An 18,449-nucleotide genomic window follows, 5' to 3' on the forward strand; every position below is an offset into this window, starting at 1 on the left:
TTTTAAAAGGTACTTCGTTTCATTTCTGGTGTGATGTTTTGATGCTCATCCAGATGCTGAGTCAACTCCTTTATCTTTTTGCATTTGCTTATGTATATGTGACACAACCGCTCCAATTTTCCTTTGCTGCCCCATGTATTTAGAACGCTACCCCTAATATTCAATCCCTTGTAATATCTACCTTTTTTGCGCTTTCATTCATTTTCTTTGCGTCTATAAAGAAGTCGTAAATTAGATTCCTAAACCCAAACGATTAAGCATGGCTGCAGCCGAACCGAACATTTTTCCGATTTCAGGCAACACTTCCTTGAAACTCACTGTCAGAAGAGAGATTTTTAAAGAGTGCAACCTGGTCTGGCTGTGGCCTTTTTTTTTTTTTTACTGTGTACTGTTTTAGAAAACTGTTATATATATACTCTCTTGCCCAAATCCATTTCTTCCTTTTGTTTTGGGCAAAGATCTACTTATTTTTATCCTTTTATAAAGTGCTTCTAAGTTATTTCTAAGTGCTGTATCAATCCTAATAAAACAATCCTGGTTTGTCCCTTAGGTCTCTTCTAGCATGGTTTGTCTTTTCACATTAGTTCACCGCTGGGATTCAGGTTTACCACACTTGTGCGCCTTTCGTGCATGCGTGCAACCTTCCGTACATGTGCTTTGCTCACGCATGCAAGTTCGCATGTATGCGTATGGTGTAAAAAACAAGGCTATATATGATGTTTTGGAGCCAGGGCGGATGGACGGGTCCACCCGCAGTTTGCCATTACCGGTTCACCCAAACTGGTCCAAACCGGTTGAATACCATCTGTGTGTTAGTTCCTAAAAATGTGCCTACAACCCAACTGGATTCATCTCAGGCCAACATCCCTCAATGACGGTTTCGCCTTTTGGGGCTGGCCTGTGGCAAACCTGTAGTGATGTTCAGCCTTGTGTGTGCTTCCCTTTTAACACACAAACAAGCAGCAGCATAGAAACCTCTGAGTTACGAAGTTTCTCTTCAACTGAGAGGGTGGAAGAAAAGATCAACGTGAGAAAATGAAGAGCTGTAAGCTTTCAAACCAGGCAGGAGAAGAGACTGAACCATGGGGAAAGCCCTGGTTATCTATATCTACATCTATATCAATATCTATATCTATCTATCTATCTATCTATCTATCTATCTATCTATCTATCTATCTATCTATCTATCTATCTATCTATCTATCTATCTATCTCTATATAAATGTCTCTCTCTGTATGTATATGTGTGTTCCAGCATAACTCTGAAACTGCCTCTAGCAATTTCAACCAAACTTGGTACACAGATGACTTACTCTCTTTGAGAAAAATACTGTGGGGGTAAGACATCCCTCGGAGTGTGTGTGTTCCAGCATAACTCCAGAACGCCTGGGCTGCTGAAATGAAAAGGACTGATTTATATCTATAGTGTCAAGTCATAGTACTTTTGACAGTGATAGTGTGCATTTTGGATTCAAGTTCTGTTAAGATACAGACTGTTGTGCCTTAAAATGGCTTCTCCTGTACAGCAGTAACGGCTTTCCAGTACTCCTCAAGGAGGCTCCCTCTAATACAGGATTGGGATAAAACGCATACCTGAGCTATGCCGGGTTATCAGCTAGTATCAGATAAATGGCACCAAGTCTGCCATGGAGGAAGATGGGTAAAGCATTTTAAGAGTGGAATCTTCACAAGAAAGTTTCTCCACTACTTTCAAAGAGAGAATTGCCAAATTAAATCTTCCACTAACCCCCTCCTAGTTCATGCAACTTTAAGAGAGAAGTCAAAGAGACGTACATGAATGTATGAGTTTATTCTTACTTTAAATTCCACCCTCCCTCTCCTAGCCACAAAATATTAAAGATAATTTTACAGCTGCTAGGAGGTATTGAAAAGATCTCATCCCAGCTGCCTTTCCCCCACTTTGTACTGTGACCACCTGAAAAAACTGTTACCATCTTTCTCTCGTTTGGATAACTCTTAAGAAGACAGCAAAATCACCACTCTTAAAACATCACCAGTCTTCTTCCAGAATTGGCAAAATGATATTGGAAGAGGCAGGGCTTGGTGCCAAGGAAGCCATGACCCTTTAGTATTGCTGAAGCCACAGTGGTGCAGTGGTTAGAGTGCAGTACTGAAGGATACTTCTGCTGATTGCCAGCTGACTGCAATTTGGCAGGTCCGGATCTCACTAGGCTCGGGGTTGACTCAGCCTTCCATCCTTCCGAGGTGGGTAAAAGGAGGACCCAAATTGTTGGGGGCAATAGGCTGACTCCGTAAACCACTCAGAGAGGTCTGTAAAGAACTGTGAAGCGGTATGTAAGTCTGTGCTCTTTTCTGCCTCCCTTCCCCTCCCAACCCCCTTCCTCTCTCCTCACTGGGCCTGTCCGCCTTCTCTTCTTCTTGGCTTTCTTGGCCCAAGGGATTGGGGCAGGAGGGAGCTCAGGATTTCCCAAAGGTGCTTTTCCAAAAGGCAACTGGACTTTCTTGGTCTTTTTACCCCTTGAAAATGTTTCATTCTCTCAAGTTGAAGAAGCTTCTTGGATGAGAAACGAAATGTTTTCAAGAAAGTCCAGTTGCCTTTTGAAAAAAAACACCTTTGGGACTACCATGGCCTGGATCAGAGGTCCCCACCTTTGGCAACGTTAAGACTTATGGACTTCAACTCCCAGAATTCCTCAGCCAGCTAGCATGGTATCCAACCTGCAGCATGGCTGGCTGAGGAAGTTTGGGAGTTGAAGTCCATAAGTCTTGAAGTTACCAAGATTGAGGACCCCTGGCTTGATGATCGAGACAACCTCTGTAGATGCTGTTCAGGATAGCCGTGGCCTCTCAACCTCCAGAGGAAAGCTGCCTTGGCTCCTTTATTTGACTGTAGAAAAACAGTTTCTCCTCCTTTAGAAGCATCAATAGATCACCTCAGTGGAAAGCTACAAGCCACCGTACACTTCTCTCTGCAAACAAACCATCTTTATTCTCCAACACTGCACGCAACTGAGCCAAGGGCCAGCTACGGTATATTTATGTCCTCATTTTCCTTGGAGTTGGCTTGGTTGGATCATGTGGGAGAAGCAGGGGGGGGGGTGTTTCTCACTGGTTTCCTCAAGCGATGAGATGGTGTGCACAGCTGGAGAGCAAACCCCCACTTGAGCGGCTGCTGCAGGAAGCCAGAGAGGGGTCTTGAATATTTCTTTCCAAGACTTAAGCCACTCACACGATGGGCCAAAGAGGATGGCATCATTGCTGTCTTCAGGTAAAGAATGAGCATGGGGGAGATAGGAGGGATATTGTTGGTGCAACCAACAAGGTGGGATTGGGGTGAGGAGTGGAACGGGAGCGGACGAAGCATCTCCAGGGAAGTGTGGAACTCGGGAAAATACTACCCTCCACTTCCGGATTGTGGAGGATGCCAATGAATAGGAGGGGGGGGCAGGTTCCATTCCCCTGCAGCGGGACTCGGCCATACTTTGCTGGGAAGATGGGAGGGTGGTCCCAGGTCCTTCCCTAGCTCTTGCAACAGGGCTTGGGGCTGCCCACTCAGTTAGGATTGCTGCTGGCTCTGCCATCTAGTCTTCTGTCCTTTGCTGAACACTCAGTCCTGAGTTTGGCAGTGAGAGCCATTCCCCAAGGATTCCTCACTGCTATTAGTAGCCGAGCCTGAAGAAGACAAAACGGGGGGGGGGGGGGAGAGAGAAAAGGACAGTCAAAACCAGATGGACTAGAACAGGGATGTCAAACTCGATTTCATTGAGGACTGCATAAGGGTTATGTTTGACCTGGGAGTGGGGGCGTGGCCAGGGAGGGGCATGGCCAGCATAATGTCACTTGTGTCGGGGGGACGACGCCTGCATTGGCCCCAGTGCTCTGACAGTCAAAACGGGCTCCTGAGCTCCATTTTCGGCTGCAAAATCCTCCTTCAGCCCTCTGCTAGCAAAAACGGAACTTGGGGGAATCACACACAGCCCTCACAAGCTCTGTTTTTGGCTGGGACGGATTCCTGCAACTCTCTGTCAGCGAAAATAGAGCTCGGGAGGGCTGCGCATGGTCCTCGCGAGCTCTGCGCTGGAAGAGGCACCACAGGCCAGTCCTTCGCTATTTCCAGGGCAACCCCGCAAGTCAGATCTAAGCACCCCATGGGCCAGGTCTGGCCCCCAGGCCTTGAGTTTGACACCTCTGGACTAGAGTCACGGGTCTTGTCCCCCGCACGGTCAGCTTTAATCGGTAAGTTTTGGCAGCAGAACAAGTAGGCTCAGAAGCAAAGATCAAACATGGCACTGCTGTTGCCGCTGGCCGACTGACATCAATGCTCACAGACAGAAGGAAGGGCTTTGAGGAGAAAGACCACACAGAGACACTCGTAACCTCTCACCGTTGCTCTCCTGCATGGCTTGGCCAGGCCCCTCTTGACTGGTCCCAAGTTGTAGTTTCCTCATATGCCTCACCACAGCTGTTGCATTGAAGGCTTGCTGAACGGGATGTGGTGAGGGGAGAAAGGAGGAGAGAAAATGAAAAGCCAAGCAAATGTCCCTCTTGTCACGGACAAGCAAGCAGTGGCGGATTAAGGCTCACTGGTGTCCTAAGCACTGACAAATCTTGGTGCCCCCCTCTCCTTTGTACATACGATACAAATCTTTGGTGTTTTTTCTTTCTTTCTCAACTTAGTGGTGCCCCCTTTGGGCCTGGTGCCCTAAGCACATGCTTAGTCTGCTTAATGGTTAATTGACCACTGCAAGCGAGCAAAACATTTAAGAGTTCATTCCTTTGTTTCTGTCCCCACGCTGTCAATAACATTTATTGACTGATCGATTGAATTTATTGAATTTATTTGCCACCCATCTTGTAGCAGAAGACTCTGGGGCAGTTTCCAGCAATAGCAATAGCAGTAGCACTTATACTTATATACCGCTTTGTAGTGCTTTACAGTCTTTTCTAAGCGGTTCACAGAGTCAGCCTATTGCTCCCAACAATCTGGGTCCTCATTTAAGAATGGAAGACTGAGTCAACCTTGAGCTGGTGGGAATCGAACTGCTGAACTGGTAGCCGGCAGTCAGCAGAAGTAGCCTGCAGTACTGCATTCTAACCACTGTGCCACACTTCCTGAATATTTGAATTGAATTGAATTTATTGCATTTATATGCCGCCCTTTTCCCCGAAGGGGACTCAGGGCGGCTCACAATCCAAGTCAGGGAAGGGGGTACAGATAAGGGATAAAAAGACGAACAGAACAATACACAATTTAAAAGCACACAACAACCATACCATTAGAGGGGGGGGGGCAAAAGCTCTTTAGCTCTTTATTTAACAAACATATCCCAAAATCTCAAAACATTAAAATATTCATAATTACAGCATGGGTTTTTCTGGGCCATTGGATGCAGGATCAGGAGATAGAAGTTCCAATGGCCATCATATTTGCTGTCAGCTGTCAGTCAGGAGAAGTAGCCTGCAGTACTGCATTCTAACCACCCCCCCACCACAGCTCTTTAAAAACCCAACAAATATCTTTTATGTTTATTTAACCAATGCTGGGGAAGACAGGGAATAGGAACATCACCAGTTATAAACTCATCAGCCTTCCCCCACTTGATGTCCATATTATTCTACAGGAAAAGGGGTATAAAAATCAAACAAACAAAACAAGCACTGGAATAATTTTAAAAGCATCTTTTGGCCATCCTCACCTTCCATTTGCTTTTGGCAAAATTCTTTTTGATCTGCTCACTGACTGACTGATGGATGTTCTTATCTAGCGCGGTGTCTCCAGCAATCCTGAGAAGAGAGAAAAAACATTCATTCCTATTTTGCAGACACCCCACTTCCACGAAAGGGAAGAAAAGGGGCAGCTATTAAAGAGAAACCAATGGTGTTACGCAGTTGATGGACAAACTCCCCAAAGAAATTCATTAGGTTATTTTATTTTGGGGTCATTTTAGCCTTAATGTTTACAGAACTTTACTTTAAGCTGTATGTTTTTTTTAAATATACAATGCCCTCAGAATACACCAAATTATGCAACAAAGATAACGTATGCAAACAAAATAAAAGCAAGCAGAATAAATATAAAACTTTCATTTTCAATTTCCAAATGAAATTGAGAACTCTGTTATAGAAGACTTTGTGCCGATAACAAAGAAAGGACATAATAGGGAGAAGAAATAAGTCAATCCAAATAGAGCTGGAAGGGGCCTTGGAGGTCTTCTAGTTCAACCCCCTGCTCAAGCAGGAGATCCTAAACAATTTGAGACAAGTGGCTGTCCAGTCTCTTAAGTTTTTTAAAGTTCTTTTTAAGTCTTTTTAAAAAGTGTTTACATTTTTTAAAAAGTTCTTTAAAAGTTTTCAACTTCTTAAAAACCAAGTGCATAGGTACTCCTGTTTCTTTAAATCAAGGAATACTTTACTTTTAATTTCTTCTGTAAATTTTCATTTCCTGCCAGGTGATAAGATGGGTATGCAATAGCACATTCTAAATTGGTTTTGGACAAAATAACAATAGCAATAGCATTTAGACTTATATACCTCTTCATAGTGCTTTTACAGCCCTCTCTAAGTGGTTTACAGAGTTAGCATATTGCCCCCAACAATTTGGGTCCTCATTTTATCCACCTTGGAAGGATGGAAGGCTGAGTCAACCTTGAGCCTGGTGAGATTTGAACTGCCAAATTGCAGGCACCCAGCAGACAGCAGAAGTAGCCTGCAGTACTGCACTTTGACAACTGCACCACCGTGGCTCAAAATAGCCATATAATCACTCCTATAGGTGATCCCTGACTTAAAACCATTCATTTAGCAATCAAAATGATAATGGCACTGAAAAACAATGACCTATGATTGGTCCTCCCACTTACGACCGTCACAACATCCCCACAGTTATGTGATCACAATCTGGGTACTTGGCAATCAATATGTATTGAGGATGATTGCAATGTACCAGGCTCATGTGTGATCGCTATTTGTGACCAGAAATTTGTTAGTGGCACAAACTAAAGATGCACGAATATCTAATTATTTTTAAAGCTGCACATTTTACTTGAGATTTGATGGCGATAAACAGAACATCAGAAGCAAAAATGTGGGCCTGGATGGCAGGCCATGGATGAGGTCAGTGGAAGTATTGAATATGAAAAAAGGAATAAAAACACAGAAAAGCATCAAAGCTGCGCCAATATATATATAAATATATATAAATGGCTGTTTGTGTGTGTTTGTGTGTGTGTGTGTGTGTGTGTGTGTGTGTGTGTGTTCCAGCATAACTCTGGAACTCCTCGAGCAATTTCAACCAAACTTGGTACACAGATGACTTACTCTCTGGAAACAAATACTGTGGGGGGTAAAACAACCATAACACCCCTCGGGGTGTCTCTGTGTGTGTGTGTGTGTTCATCTGTGTGTGTTCCAGCATAACTCCAGAACGCCTAGGCCACTGAAATGAAAAGGACTGAATTATATTTATAGTGTCAACTTACAGTACTTTTGACAGTGATGGTGTGCATTGTGGAATCACGTTCTGTTAAGATACAGCCTGTTGTGCCTTAAAATGGCTTCTACTGTACTGCCTTAAAATGGCTTCTACTGTATAGCACAGTGGAGTTGCCATGGTAACAGCTTTACAGTACTCCACAAGGTGGCTCCTTCTAATACAAGATAGGGATAAATACATACCCGGGCAATGCCAGGTTATCCTAGCTACTCCTAAATAAAATTCAAAAGCCAAGGGTAGTGATAAACCTTACCATGGATGTTGTAGGGCTTGCTCACAAGTGAATCGCTTCTTGGGGTCCCTCTCCATTAAATGCTGGATGAAATCTTTGGCTGGAAGCAAAAAGGAAGGCGAATGAGAAGCAAACGCTGACATTACAGCCGCTGTGGAATCCAACTTTTATTTTTGATCGGGGCATCCCGAGAAACTTAAGTCATCTCTTCCTCACCTGAATCCGATATGTCATCCCAGTAGGGAGAATCAAATTCATATTCAGCCTTCAAGATCTGTTCAAACAGCTTGGTATCGTTCTCATCATAAAATGGGGGATACCCACACAATCTGAGGTAAAAGAGAGGGAGACAGGCCATGCGTGACTATAAAATCTAGAGGTCCATATTGCAGGGAGGGGAATACAGATTGGGAACAGGTGAAACGGTGAGGAGGAGAAGTATATTCAATGGGAGAAGAGAAAGAGAGAGGGAGGGAGGGAGGGAAGGAGGGAGGGAGGGAGGAGGAGGGAAAGAGAGAGAGAGAACTGGTTATATCTGGATCCAGAAAGGAGAAGAGGAAGAAAAGGAACAAAGGAAGATAAAATATTGAGCTGTTAATTAAGCTTTCCTGTAGAGATAGGTAAATACCAAATAGAGGTCGTCCTCAACTTACGACCAATTTAGCGGCCGTTCAAAGTTAGAATGGCATTGAAAAATTGACTCACTGCCAGTCCTTGCACTTATGACCATCACAGCATTGCAATGGCCATATGATCAAAATTTGGTTGCTGGGCACCTATGTATGTGATGGTGGCCACATCCTGGGATAACGACAAGCCAATGGAAGAAACCAGATTTGCTTAACCACCACATGATTCGCAACAACTGCAAAGTTATGATCAACAACTGTGGCAAAAGCCGTAAAATTGGGGTGGAAGCAAGAAGACAGAACCACGTCGTGATCAAAGGGAGTGGAATTTCCTGTCCTCCAAATTGCAAAAAAGAGAATCGTATAAAATTAAAAGCCATATGCAAAAGAATAACAATGGACCAGTGAAGCAGCTATGCAAATGCCAAATGTATCCTGGAGGGCAAAGGGACAGGATCATGTTTGCAAATCGTTCAATACAAGTAGACAGAGATGTTTTAAAAGCAACAGGCAGTATTATCATTCCTCCCTAGCTTCCTGTTTATCCCACACACACACACACACACAATTCCACTCGATACATACAAGATGTAGGCAATGACTCCAATAGACCAGCAGTCCACAGCCTTGCTGTAAGGCTTCTGTGCCAAGACTTCAGGAGCTGGGCCACATCAGGAGGGAGCAACAGGAAAGAAAGAATGCAACGATTAGAGACCAAAATATATTGCTATGTCCACTAATACTTATTGGTTAATATACCTCTTACACCAGGGCAGGGGTCTGCAACCTTAAACACTCAAAGAGCCACAAGGGTCCTAACCGGAAACTCCCCGTTCAATTCTGGAGCCGACCGGAAGTCCGGTTCCCCCACCATAGAGTCTCCTGCTAGTACAGCATCCTTTTTCCTCTACCTGTCCTAACCAAAAGCCCTATCAATTGTGGAGCTGACCGGCAACAGGGAGCCGCAGCAGAGGGGTGAAAGAGCCACATGCGGCTCCAGAGCCGCGGGTTGCTGATCCCTGCACTAGATACCTTCAGATATGGTAGAAGGCCTTCAGATACTGGATTCCAATAGACCCAGTCTACAGATTCGGTATTTAGCAATGATAGTTCAACAGCACCTAGGAAGCCACAGATGGCCTCACCCAGTTCTGAGAGTTGCTATATCATTAATTGAGCTAGTAATCAAAAGTCTATTAACACTTATTTCAACCTTCCATCTTCCTCCCGGATAATTCTCAGTTCTGGCTCGGAACATTTGTTCAGTCCTTTTTATGGAGGTCATTTGAAGGTCTCATGCAGAGATAGCATTCAGCCGGTTCTGACCGGTTCTGGCAAACCGGTAGCGGAAATTTTGAGTAGTTCAGAGAACTAGCAAACACCACCTCTGGCTGGCCCTGGCCCCGATCTATTCGTTGCCCCCCCCGAGTCCCAGCTGATTGGAGTCCCAGCTGGTCGGCTGAGTCTTCTTCTGTTGCCCTGCACAGGAGAACGGAGCTGGAAACCAGGTTAGTGGGGTGGGGAGGGAATGGGGATTTTGCAGTATCCTTCCTCTGCCACGCCCACCAAGCCAAGCTAAGCCAAGCCACGCCCACCAAGCCATGCCCACAGAGCTGGTAGTAAAAAAAAATTGAATCCCACCACCGGCTCATGCCTTCAAATCTGATCCCATCTCAGGTCCAATATACCTACAGGTATCTGATTAAGGTATGTTGAAATGAAATTTTCAGTCAAGTGACATTTAAAGCTTTAAAAGCTTAACATAGCACAATAGAACAAATACCATATTATTTGGCAATTCCTGTCCCAAAGAATCGACTGCTGTCACAGGATTACTCAAAATGAATTCTTTTTATAACAGAAATATCTCCTTGGTAGCTTCCTTCCTGCCCCTTTCTTTTAAAGCCGCTGCCGTCTCTGCCCACTTCCCAGTCAATGGCATGGCTGTGAAAATCCTGAATTAGCCCTTTGTTTATCAATTACTCTTCCTGAGGAAAACCTTTCGTGAAAGATTGAATGCTTTAATTTACTTGGACTCCAAAGAAAGAAAGAAAAGACCAACAAAATCCTTCTTAATTTGGAATGGAAATGAGCCCCAAAAGGGGCAATTTAAGAACGGCAAATAACATTATAAGTCTCTTTAAAAGGAAGGAGCAAAGGAGAAAGATACTAATTATAAGGATGGAAGTGCCTAGATGGAGAATGAAATAGAAACTAGAAAAAGAATTCCTGTTAAAGAAAAAAAAAACCACCTCTGCCTGCAATCATTCAATCGGAATAGAGCTGGAAGGGACCTTGAAGGTCTTCTAGCCCAACTCCCTGTTCAAGAAGACTCTATACCAGGGGTGTCAAACTCAAGGCCTGGGGGTTGGATCCGGCCCATAAGGTGCTTAGATCCCGCAGTGTCTCTTCCAGGACCGCAGGCAGCCCTCCCGAGCTCCATTTTCACTGGCAGAGGTTGCAGGAAGCTGTTGCAGCCAAAAATGGAGCTCGGGAGCCTGTTTTTGCTGGCAGAGCTCTGGGGCCACCTCAGGCACACCTGACACAAGTGGGGTCGAGCTGCCCATGCCCACCCTGGCCATGTCCACCCTGGCCCCCCTCCTAAGGTCAAACACAACCCTGATGCGGCCCTCAATGAGATCCAGTTTGACACCCCTGCCTTATACCATTTCGGACAAGTGGCTGTCCAGCTCTCGTCTTAAAAACCTCCAGTGTTGGAGCACCCACAACCTCTGAAGGCAAGCTGTTCCACTGGTAGGAAGTTCCTCCTGGATGCCAGGAGAAAATTATCCTTGATTAGTTTCCTGCACATTTGTTTTATTGCACCTCTAAATTAGATTATTGGTTGGGTCATCAACTTCTTTCTCCAGTCCATGATGATGAACAATATAATCTCATTTTGAATTTTGGCGGAATGTTGTGGTCGATTTTTTATCCTTAATACAACTTCAACAGTTTTAACTTTTTTTAACTACAGGTTCTGTGGGTGTGGCTTGGTGGGCGTGGCTTGGTGGACATGGCAGGGGAAGGATACTGTAAAATCTCCATTCCCTCTCCACTCCAGGGGAAGGTTACTGCAAAATCCCCATTCCCTCCCAATCAGATGGGACTTGGGAGGCAGAGAATAGATGCAGGCGGGGCCAGTCAGAGGTGGTATTTACCAGTTCTCCGAACTACTCAAAATTTCCACTACCGGTTCTCCAGAACTGGTCAGAACCTGCTGAATACCACCTCTGATCTTCACTATTTCATCTGCCTGTGTTATAGGTAGTAATTTACCTTGATGAATATTCCTACACAATCCCTAGAAGCTGAACACTTGAGATCCATAAGATTGATTATTAGTTTGGCTTTTTGCTCTCCCCCCCCCCTCCCCAAATATTCGTATTATTTCATGAAGAGCGGTACCCTTGCTGCTCACCCACATAGCCAGGGGTCCCACAGGCTGTGGACATGACACTGCCGGAGCCTTCAATCTTCGACAGCCCGAAGTCACTAATCATGATCTTGGAGTCCTCATCCAGGCTGTAATACAGCAGGTTCTCAGGCTGATGGGAAATTGGAAGGAAGCAAGAAGGCAGAGTAGGGAGGATTGAACAGATTTATCAAAACGCAGAGCAAATCTGTGTACAAACAGACCATCGTAGACTATTAAAACAAATTCTTTACATTTTTTTTTGGGGGGGGGAACCAAATATACCCACCTTATAAAATACAATAAACCTGAAATAAACCTGAAAATAAAAACAGACTGTGGAAAATAAGTTCCTGGAATAAAATTAAAATCAACTAAAAAAAAAATAGCCTGAGCCCAGCTGGCTTAAAAGATAAGCATCATTTTTTTAAAAAGGAGCCAAAGATGGAGTTCAAAGCAAGGAAACAGGTTGGGATTCCATCCCTCTAAACAGTGCCAAGAGGAAACAGAGATAAGGGCAGAATCAAAGGGATGGTACCCGGAAACATACATGCAAACAAACACACCCTCCTATATATACAACTAAAAGCTTCTAAAAATCAACAGTGGTATCAGTACGGGTCAATAACAGCTGACAAGTGAGACCCAGCCTCAGGCAGGAGGAGCCCCCTCCCACTTCTTATGCATTCATCCACAAGCAGCAGCAGAAGAGTGGCCATTTCATCTTCAGGTGGTTACCCCAAAGACAGCAACAGTGCTGTTCCAACAAGCTTCATGCTTTGCGTACATTGAAACAGATGTTCCAAGCGGCAGATTTAGCAGGTGGGAACTGAGGAAATATCTAGAGACCCCTCATATTTTGGGACCTAAACGATTTAAACTTCTCCCCTCAAGACACCGCTAGAGAGCATCGCATGCCCAAACAACTAGATGCATCGACAGTTTCTTCCCTCACGCCGTCACTCTGCTAAACATCTAATGCTTCCCTCACGCCGTCACTCTGCTAAACATCTAGGCATTGTCTTATGCCTAAAGTTATTAACCCATGTAGTTGGGAGAATAGTTTGACTCCCTCTTCTTTGTGGAAATCCCTGAGATATCAGAACACTCCTATCATGTCTCCCCTAGTCCTTCTTTTCATTAAACTAGACATACCCAGTTCCTGCAACCGTTCTTCATATGTTTTAGTCTCCAGTCCCCTAATCCTCTTTGTTGCTCTTCTCTGTACTCTTTCTCAGCATCTTTTCTACATCGTGGCGACCAAAACTACCTTCTCCTATTGATATATTATGATTTATCAATAATTGTTGTTTGTATCTTATGATTTAGGATTGTATATTATGATTTATGATCTATGACATCGCTTGTTGTTTTGGATGTACACTGAGAGTTTATGCACCAAGAGACAAATTCCTTGTATGGCCAATCACACTTGGCCAATAAAGAATTCTGTTCTGTTCTGTTCTGTTCTGTTCTGTTCTGTTCTGTTCTGTTCTGTTCTGTTCTATTCTATTCTATTCTATTCTATTCTATTCTATTCTACTCGTTATCCCATAGGCGGCAGCAATGCCGTTCCAGCAAACTACATGCTCCACACACATTGAAACGGCGGTTCCAAGAGGCAGATTGGGAAGGCAGCAGGTGGGAACAAGAGACCAGAAATTCTTAGCACATTTCTGCATTGCCATCTGCTTTGTTGTTGTTGTTGTTGCTGCTGCTGCTGCTGCTGTTGTTTTATGATCCACACTTCTTTTCTTCTCCTTCTCTCCTCTCTGCCTTCTGGACAACCATTTGACTGGGATGGTATAAGGTCTCCTGCCTTGAGCAGGGGGTTGGACTAGAAGACCTCTGAGGTCACTTCCAGCTCTAGGTGTCAGTGTTCCGAGTAATGAAATCAAAACCCTGAGGGAGGTAGATTCCTTAAAGGATATGTTTATTGGATACATCATATTGGCACAGCAAGTGAAAACCAACTCTGAAAGTTCCCATGGTGTTCCCCTATTTAAAAGAATAACACTTCCCCCTCCTTAGTGTTATCAGTTACACATTGTCCAATGAATATAGCTGGCAGACTCCTCTTGTCAGCCTCTGCTTTGCTGCTGCTTCGGCTGCCATTGAAACGGGGGAGGGGGACATGGTATTTGAGAGGGGAATACTAATTGTGCTAGAGGAGTATCTTGGAGTTTGCTGCCTCTCTTGATGCGCATGCGGAGGAGGTTTCCCGCCAAGGCTAACGGCACCGACATTCCATCTGGGTGATGCCTTTCGAAGTTATCTCACACCTGACACTTGGGAGAATTATGATTGGACTGTAACTGGGATGCTAAGGGGTGGGGAATGGGTTATTCTATATATCAATTGCTTTCGCGCCTAAATAATCAGTCTTTCGCTTTGCTACGCTTCTAATCATTTATAATTAGTAAAAGTACACTTGATTTCTATCAATGGACTCTCGTGGTTTTCTTTCCTAATTATTTCAATGGAGGAGTGCTGACACCTCTCCTCCTTCACCAGCCACCTGTTTTGATGACCTTGGTTTTCCACAGGAAAACTTTTTGTTTTGACTGTGAGCTGGGCTATATACTTTTCCCCCTGCCCTCCTTTCTGAGACTTCATGGCAACTGTGAGGCAGCACAAGATGGCGTCAGCCAGGTTCACTTCAGCGTTGACACTAGACTTCTATGTTCTATGCGTCCCCAGTTTGCTGGGGACGCATGAGTTGGATGAGGGAATAAATGGGGAACTCATCAAATTTGCAGATGACACCAAGCTGGCAGGAATAGCCAACACTCCAGAAGACAGGCTTAAGATACAGAAGGATCTTGACAAACTTGAACATTGGATGCTATCTAACAAAATGAAATTCAGTGGTGAATAAAGTATGGTTCTGCATTTAGGCAAGAAAAATGAAATGCACAGGTACAGTATAGGTGGTACCTTGCTCAATAGTAGTAACTGTGAGAGGGATTTTGGAGTCCTAGTGGACAACCATTTAAATATGAGCCAGCAGTGTGCAGCAGATGCCAAAAAAGCCAAAACAGTTCTAGGCTGCATAAACAGAGGGGTAGAATCAAGATCACGTCAAGTGTTAATGCCACTTTATAATGCCTTGGTAAGGCCACACTTGGCATACTGCATTCAGTTTTGGTTGCCACGGTGTAGAAAAGATGTGGAGACTCTAGAAAGAGTGCAGAGAAGAGCAACAAAGATGATTAGGGGATCTGGAGGCTAAAACATATGAAGAACGGTTGAAGGATCTGGGTATGTCTAGTTTAATAGAAAGAAGGACTAGGGAAGCCATAATAGCAGTGTTCCAATATCTCAGGGGTTGCCACAAAGAAGAGGGAGTAAAACTATTCTCCAAGGCACCTGAGCGTAGAACAAGAAGCTATGGGTGGAAACTAATCAAGGAGAGAAGCAACTTAGGAGAAATTTCCTGATAGTTAGAACAATTAATCAGTGGAACAGCTTGCCTCCAGAAGCTATGAATGCCCCAACACTGGAAGACTTTAAGAAGATGTTGGATAGCCATTTGTCTGAAACAGTATAAGCTTTCTTGCCTAGGCAGAGGGTTGGACTAGAAGACCTCCAAGGTCTACTATTGTATTGTATTGCTCCCCATCCTGGTCTACCACTGAGAGTGTCTCTTTCATTTTTGGGACAGCTGCCTCGGGCATAGAGGTGAAGGATAGATGAGGAATATAGAAAGCTGCATACGGCATCTGGGCTGATCCCATTTGCCGATCAGCAGCCCCCGGGGAAGTATTGGCTGTGTGCTCATTCATTTGTGGCATTTGTGAGGGGCCAAAGACCAGGCCATCCCTTTATGTAAACTGCATGCACCTGGAGAGGGTGAGGAGAAAAACATAACCTGCCCTGCCTAAGGGTCCTGCAGAAAACATGCAGAGGTTCCCATTAAAAAGAAAAAAGATAGAAAAAAAAATTAAAAGCTGAAAATCTTTACCCAGGTTCCTTTTTTCTCCTATTCCACAATTCCTGTATTTTGCAGTCCATGCACTCTTTGTCACGAGGACTAGAATTGCAGTTCGGAGAAAGAGAACTGAAACCGTTTATTTGAAATCTCTTGCAAGTTCCATGAGGAAGATTAACCACCCTGAGTAGTCAAATTGCGACTACCGAGGTGGCGCAGTGGTTAAATGCAGCACTGCAGGCTACTGCTAGATCAGCAGTTCAGCGGTTCAAATCTCACCGGCTCAGGGTTGACTCAGCCTTCCATCCTTCTGAGGTGGGTAAAATGAGGACCCGGATTGTTGGGGGCAATATGCTGACTCTCTGTAAACCGCTTAGAGAGGGCTGAAAGCCCTATGAAGCGGTATATAAGTCTACTGCTATTGCTATTGCTATTACCAAAGTTCACAGAATTTATGGAAATTACAAATGTAGCCGAAGAACCTAAGAACTAAGAACTAAATCGCCCCTAAGGAAAGGAGTGAGGGGAGAGGACCATTTACAACCCAGGGAAAACATCACTCACCGTATAGGTGGTCCTCGACTTACAACCACAACTGACCCCCCCAAAAAAAAAATCTGTTGGTAAATGGGACAGTTGTTAAGTGAGTTTTGCCCCATTTTAGAACCTTTCTCGACACATTTGTTAAGTGAATCACTGCAGTTGTTAAATTAGTAACATGGTTGTTAAGTGAATCTGGCTTCCCCATGGACTTTGCTCGTCAGAAGGTCGCAAAAGGGGATCAGGTGACCCTGGGACACAGCAACCGTCATAAATAGGAACCAGTTGCCAAGCATTCAAATTTTGATCACGTGACCATGGGAATGCTGCAGCAGTCGTAAGTGTGAAAAATGGCCATAAGTCACTTTTTTTCCAGTGCCGTTGTAACTTTGAATGGTCACTAAATGAACGGTCGTAAGTCGAGAATTACCTGTAAGGGTATGTGGGAATGACTCTGGGTGACCAGAGGAAGAGCCGCAGGAGAGCCCATGTCAAATAAGCAGCAGCTGTGCCCACAGAAGGGGTGGGAGAGTGGCAAACATCTCAGAAAGGCCCCTCCCTACTTTATGAGGCCTTTCAGTTTTAATGCCCTTCGGAATAATATTATTTTTCTTAGTCTCGTAATCAGTTTTTATGTGTGTGGGTTTTTACAATGTACATCACCTTGAACAACTATTGACATTTAACAAGGGTCAGATTCCAAGGTCCAGATAGCTAACAGAGCTATCATTTCAGGTTATTCTCTCTTCCCCCCACTCTCCTTTCCTCTCTGTTTCTCTCTTTCTCTCTTTCTCCCTCTCTCTTTCTCCTTCTCTCTTTCTTTCTCTCCCTCTCTCTTCTCTCCCCCTCTCTCTCACACACCATCCCTCTCTCTCCCTCTCCCCATCTCTCTCATCTCCCTCTCTCCTTTCCTCTCTTTGTCTCTCCCTCTTTCTTTATCTCCTTCACTCCCTCTCCCTCTTTCTCATCTCCCTCCCTCCTTTCCTCCCCACTTTCTCTCTCTCTCTGTCCTTCTCTCCTCTCCCTCTCTCTCTCTCTCCCTCACACCCTCTCTCCCCCTGTCTTATTTCCTTTCACTCTCTCCCTCTTTCTCTCTCTCTCTGCCCTCTCCTCTCTCTCTCTCTCCCTCCCCCCTCCCCTTTCTCATCTCTCTCTCTCATTATCTCTCTCTCCCTCTTTCTCTCTCTCTGCCCCTCTCTCATCTCTTTCTATCTCTTCCCCCTCTCCCTTTCTTTCTTTCTTTCTCTCTCCCTCCCTCACACCCTCTCCCGCTCCCTCTTTCCTTTCCTCTCTCTCCCTTTTTCTTTCTCTGCCCCTCTCTCTTTCTCTCTCTCCCTCCCTCTCCCTTTCTTTCTCTTTCCCTCCCTCCCTCACACCCTCTCCCTCGCTCCCTCTCTGATCTCCCTCTCCCTCCTTCTCTCTCTTCCTCCTTGCACCCCCCCTCTGAGCTCTCTCCCATCTCCCTCTCTCTTTCTCTCTCCCCTCTCTTGAGAAAAAAAATCAAAGAGGAATAAGCTAAGAATGTCTGCCTCTTTGACCTGGCCAGTGAAGACTCCTCTACCCTATACCTCCACACTCCACTCCACCCCATCCCATCCGACTTGTTAGTATGAAGGAAAAACCCACCCCTATATTTTTCAAGTGGAACAAACAGTAGAAGTTTATGCTTCCGTCATTCTGATAGTTAAATGTCTCTAACAACAAGGAAAGGACATGCAGGGCATTTCCTCAATCTGGAAAGGACCAGCTTGCCTGATATCCCTTCTGAAACAAAGATGAGAAGAAACTGAGCTTATGGAGCTATATTTCTAAAATGAAATAAATATCTATACATCTGCCCAGTAAGAGCCTTCTTCACAAATCTCGGGGGCTTTTCTAATCCTGCCTTGGCAATCAATCTTCAGACACCGAAAGTAGCAATTATTGGCACCATCACATTCTAACGAATGGCAGGTAAGGCTTGCTCTGCCTAGTTGGCAACGTCTGACCTTAACTGCATTGGGTTAGAATTTCTGGGCAAATGTACAGCAATTTGTAACATTTGCATTTCTAGCCACTGTTTGGCACTGTTCATATGAAACCACTATTATCGTTTGTCATTTCTGCAAGTATAAAGGAAAAAGTTGGCCTGCAACTCCCGAGAGCTGTAATATATTTATCTGATCAGTGCACAAATACATTTTTTTAATAATTACATTTTCTCATTTTCTCTCTTTACCTGTGCTAGA

At 44.5% G+C, this 18,449-nt stretch overlaps 1 protein-coding gene across 1 annotated transcript in view; it reads right to left on the reverse strand.

The window, feature by feature from the left end:
• Positions 1–1,795: 1,795 nt before the first annotated feature.
• Positions 1,796–18,449, reverse strand: part of CAMK1 (calcium/calmodulin dependent protein kinase I) — a 56,735-nt gene continuing 40,081 nt past the window's right edge. Inside the window, exons 6-12 of the mRNA XM_087708685.1 lie at positions 11,757–11,883; positions 8,921–8,996; positions 7,923–8,035; positions 7,728–7,806; positions 5,679–5,766; positions 4,367–4,463; positions 1,796–3,654 (exon numbers count right to left, since the gene is read on the reverse strand). Coding sequence (XP_087564811.1) covers positions 3,590–3,654; positions 4,367–4,463; positions 5,679–5,766; positions 7,728–7,806; positions 7,923–8,035; positions 8,921–8,996; positions 11,757–11,883 — 645 coding nt within the window. The 3' untranslated portion in view covers positions 1,796–3,589. The remainder of the gene's footprint in view (positions 3,655–4,366; positions 4,464–5,678; positions 5,767–7,727; positions 7,807–7,922; positions 8,036–8,920; positions 8,997–11,756; positions 11,884–18,449) is intronic.

The sequence above is a fragment of the Thamnophis sirtalis genome, unplaced genomic scaffold, assembly GCF_051295495.1.
Source record: "Thamnophis sirtalis isolate CommonGarterSnake01/CBP01778 unplaced genomic scaffold, rThaSir2_p1.2 scaffold_3, whole genome shotgun sequence".
Classification (NCBI taxonomy): Eukaryota; Metazoa; Chordata; class Lepidosauria; order Squamata; family Natricidae; genus Thamnophis; species Thamnophis sirtalis.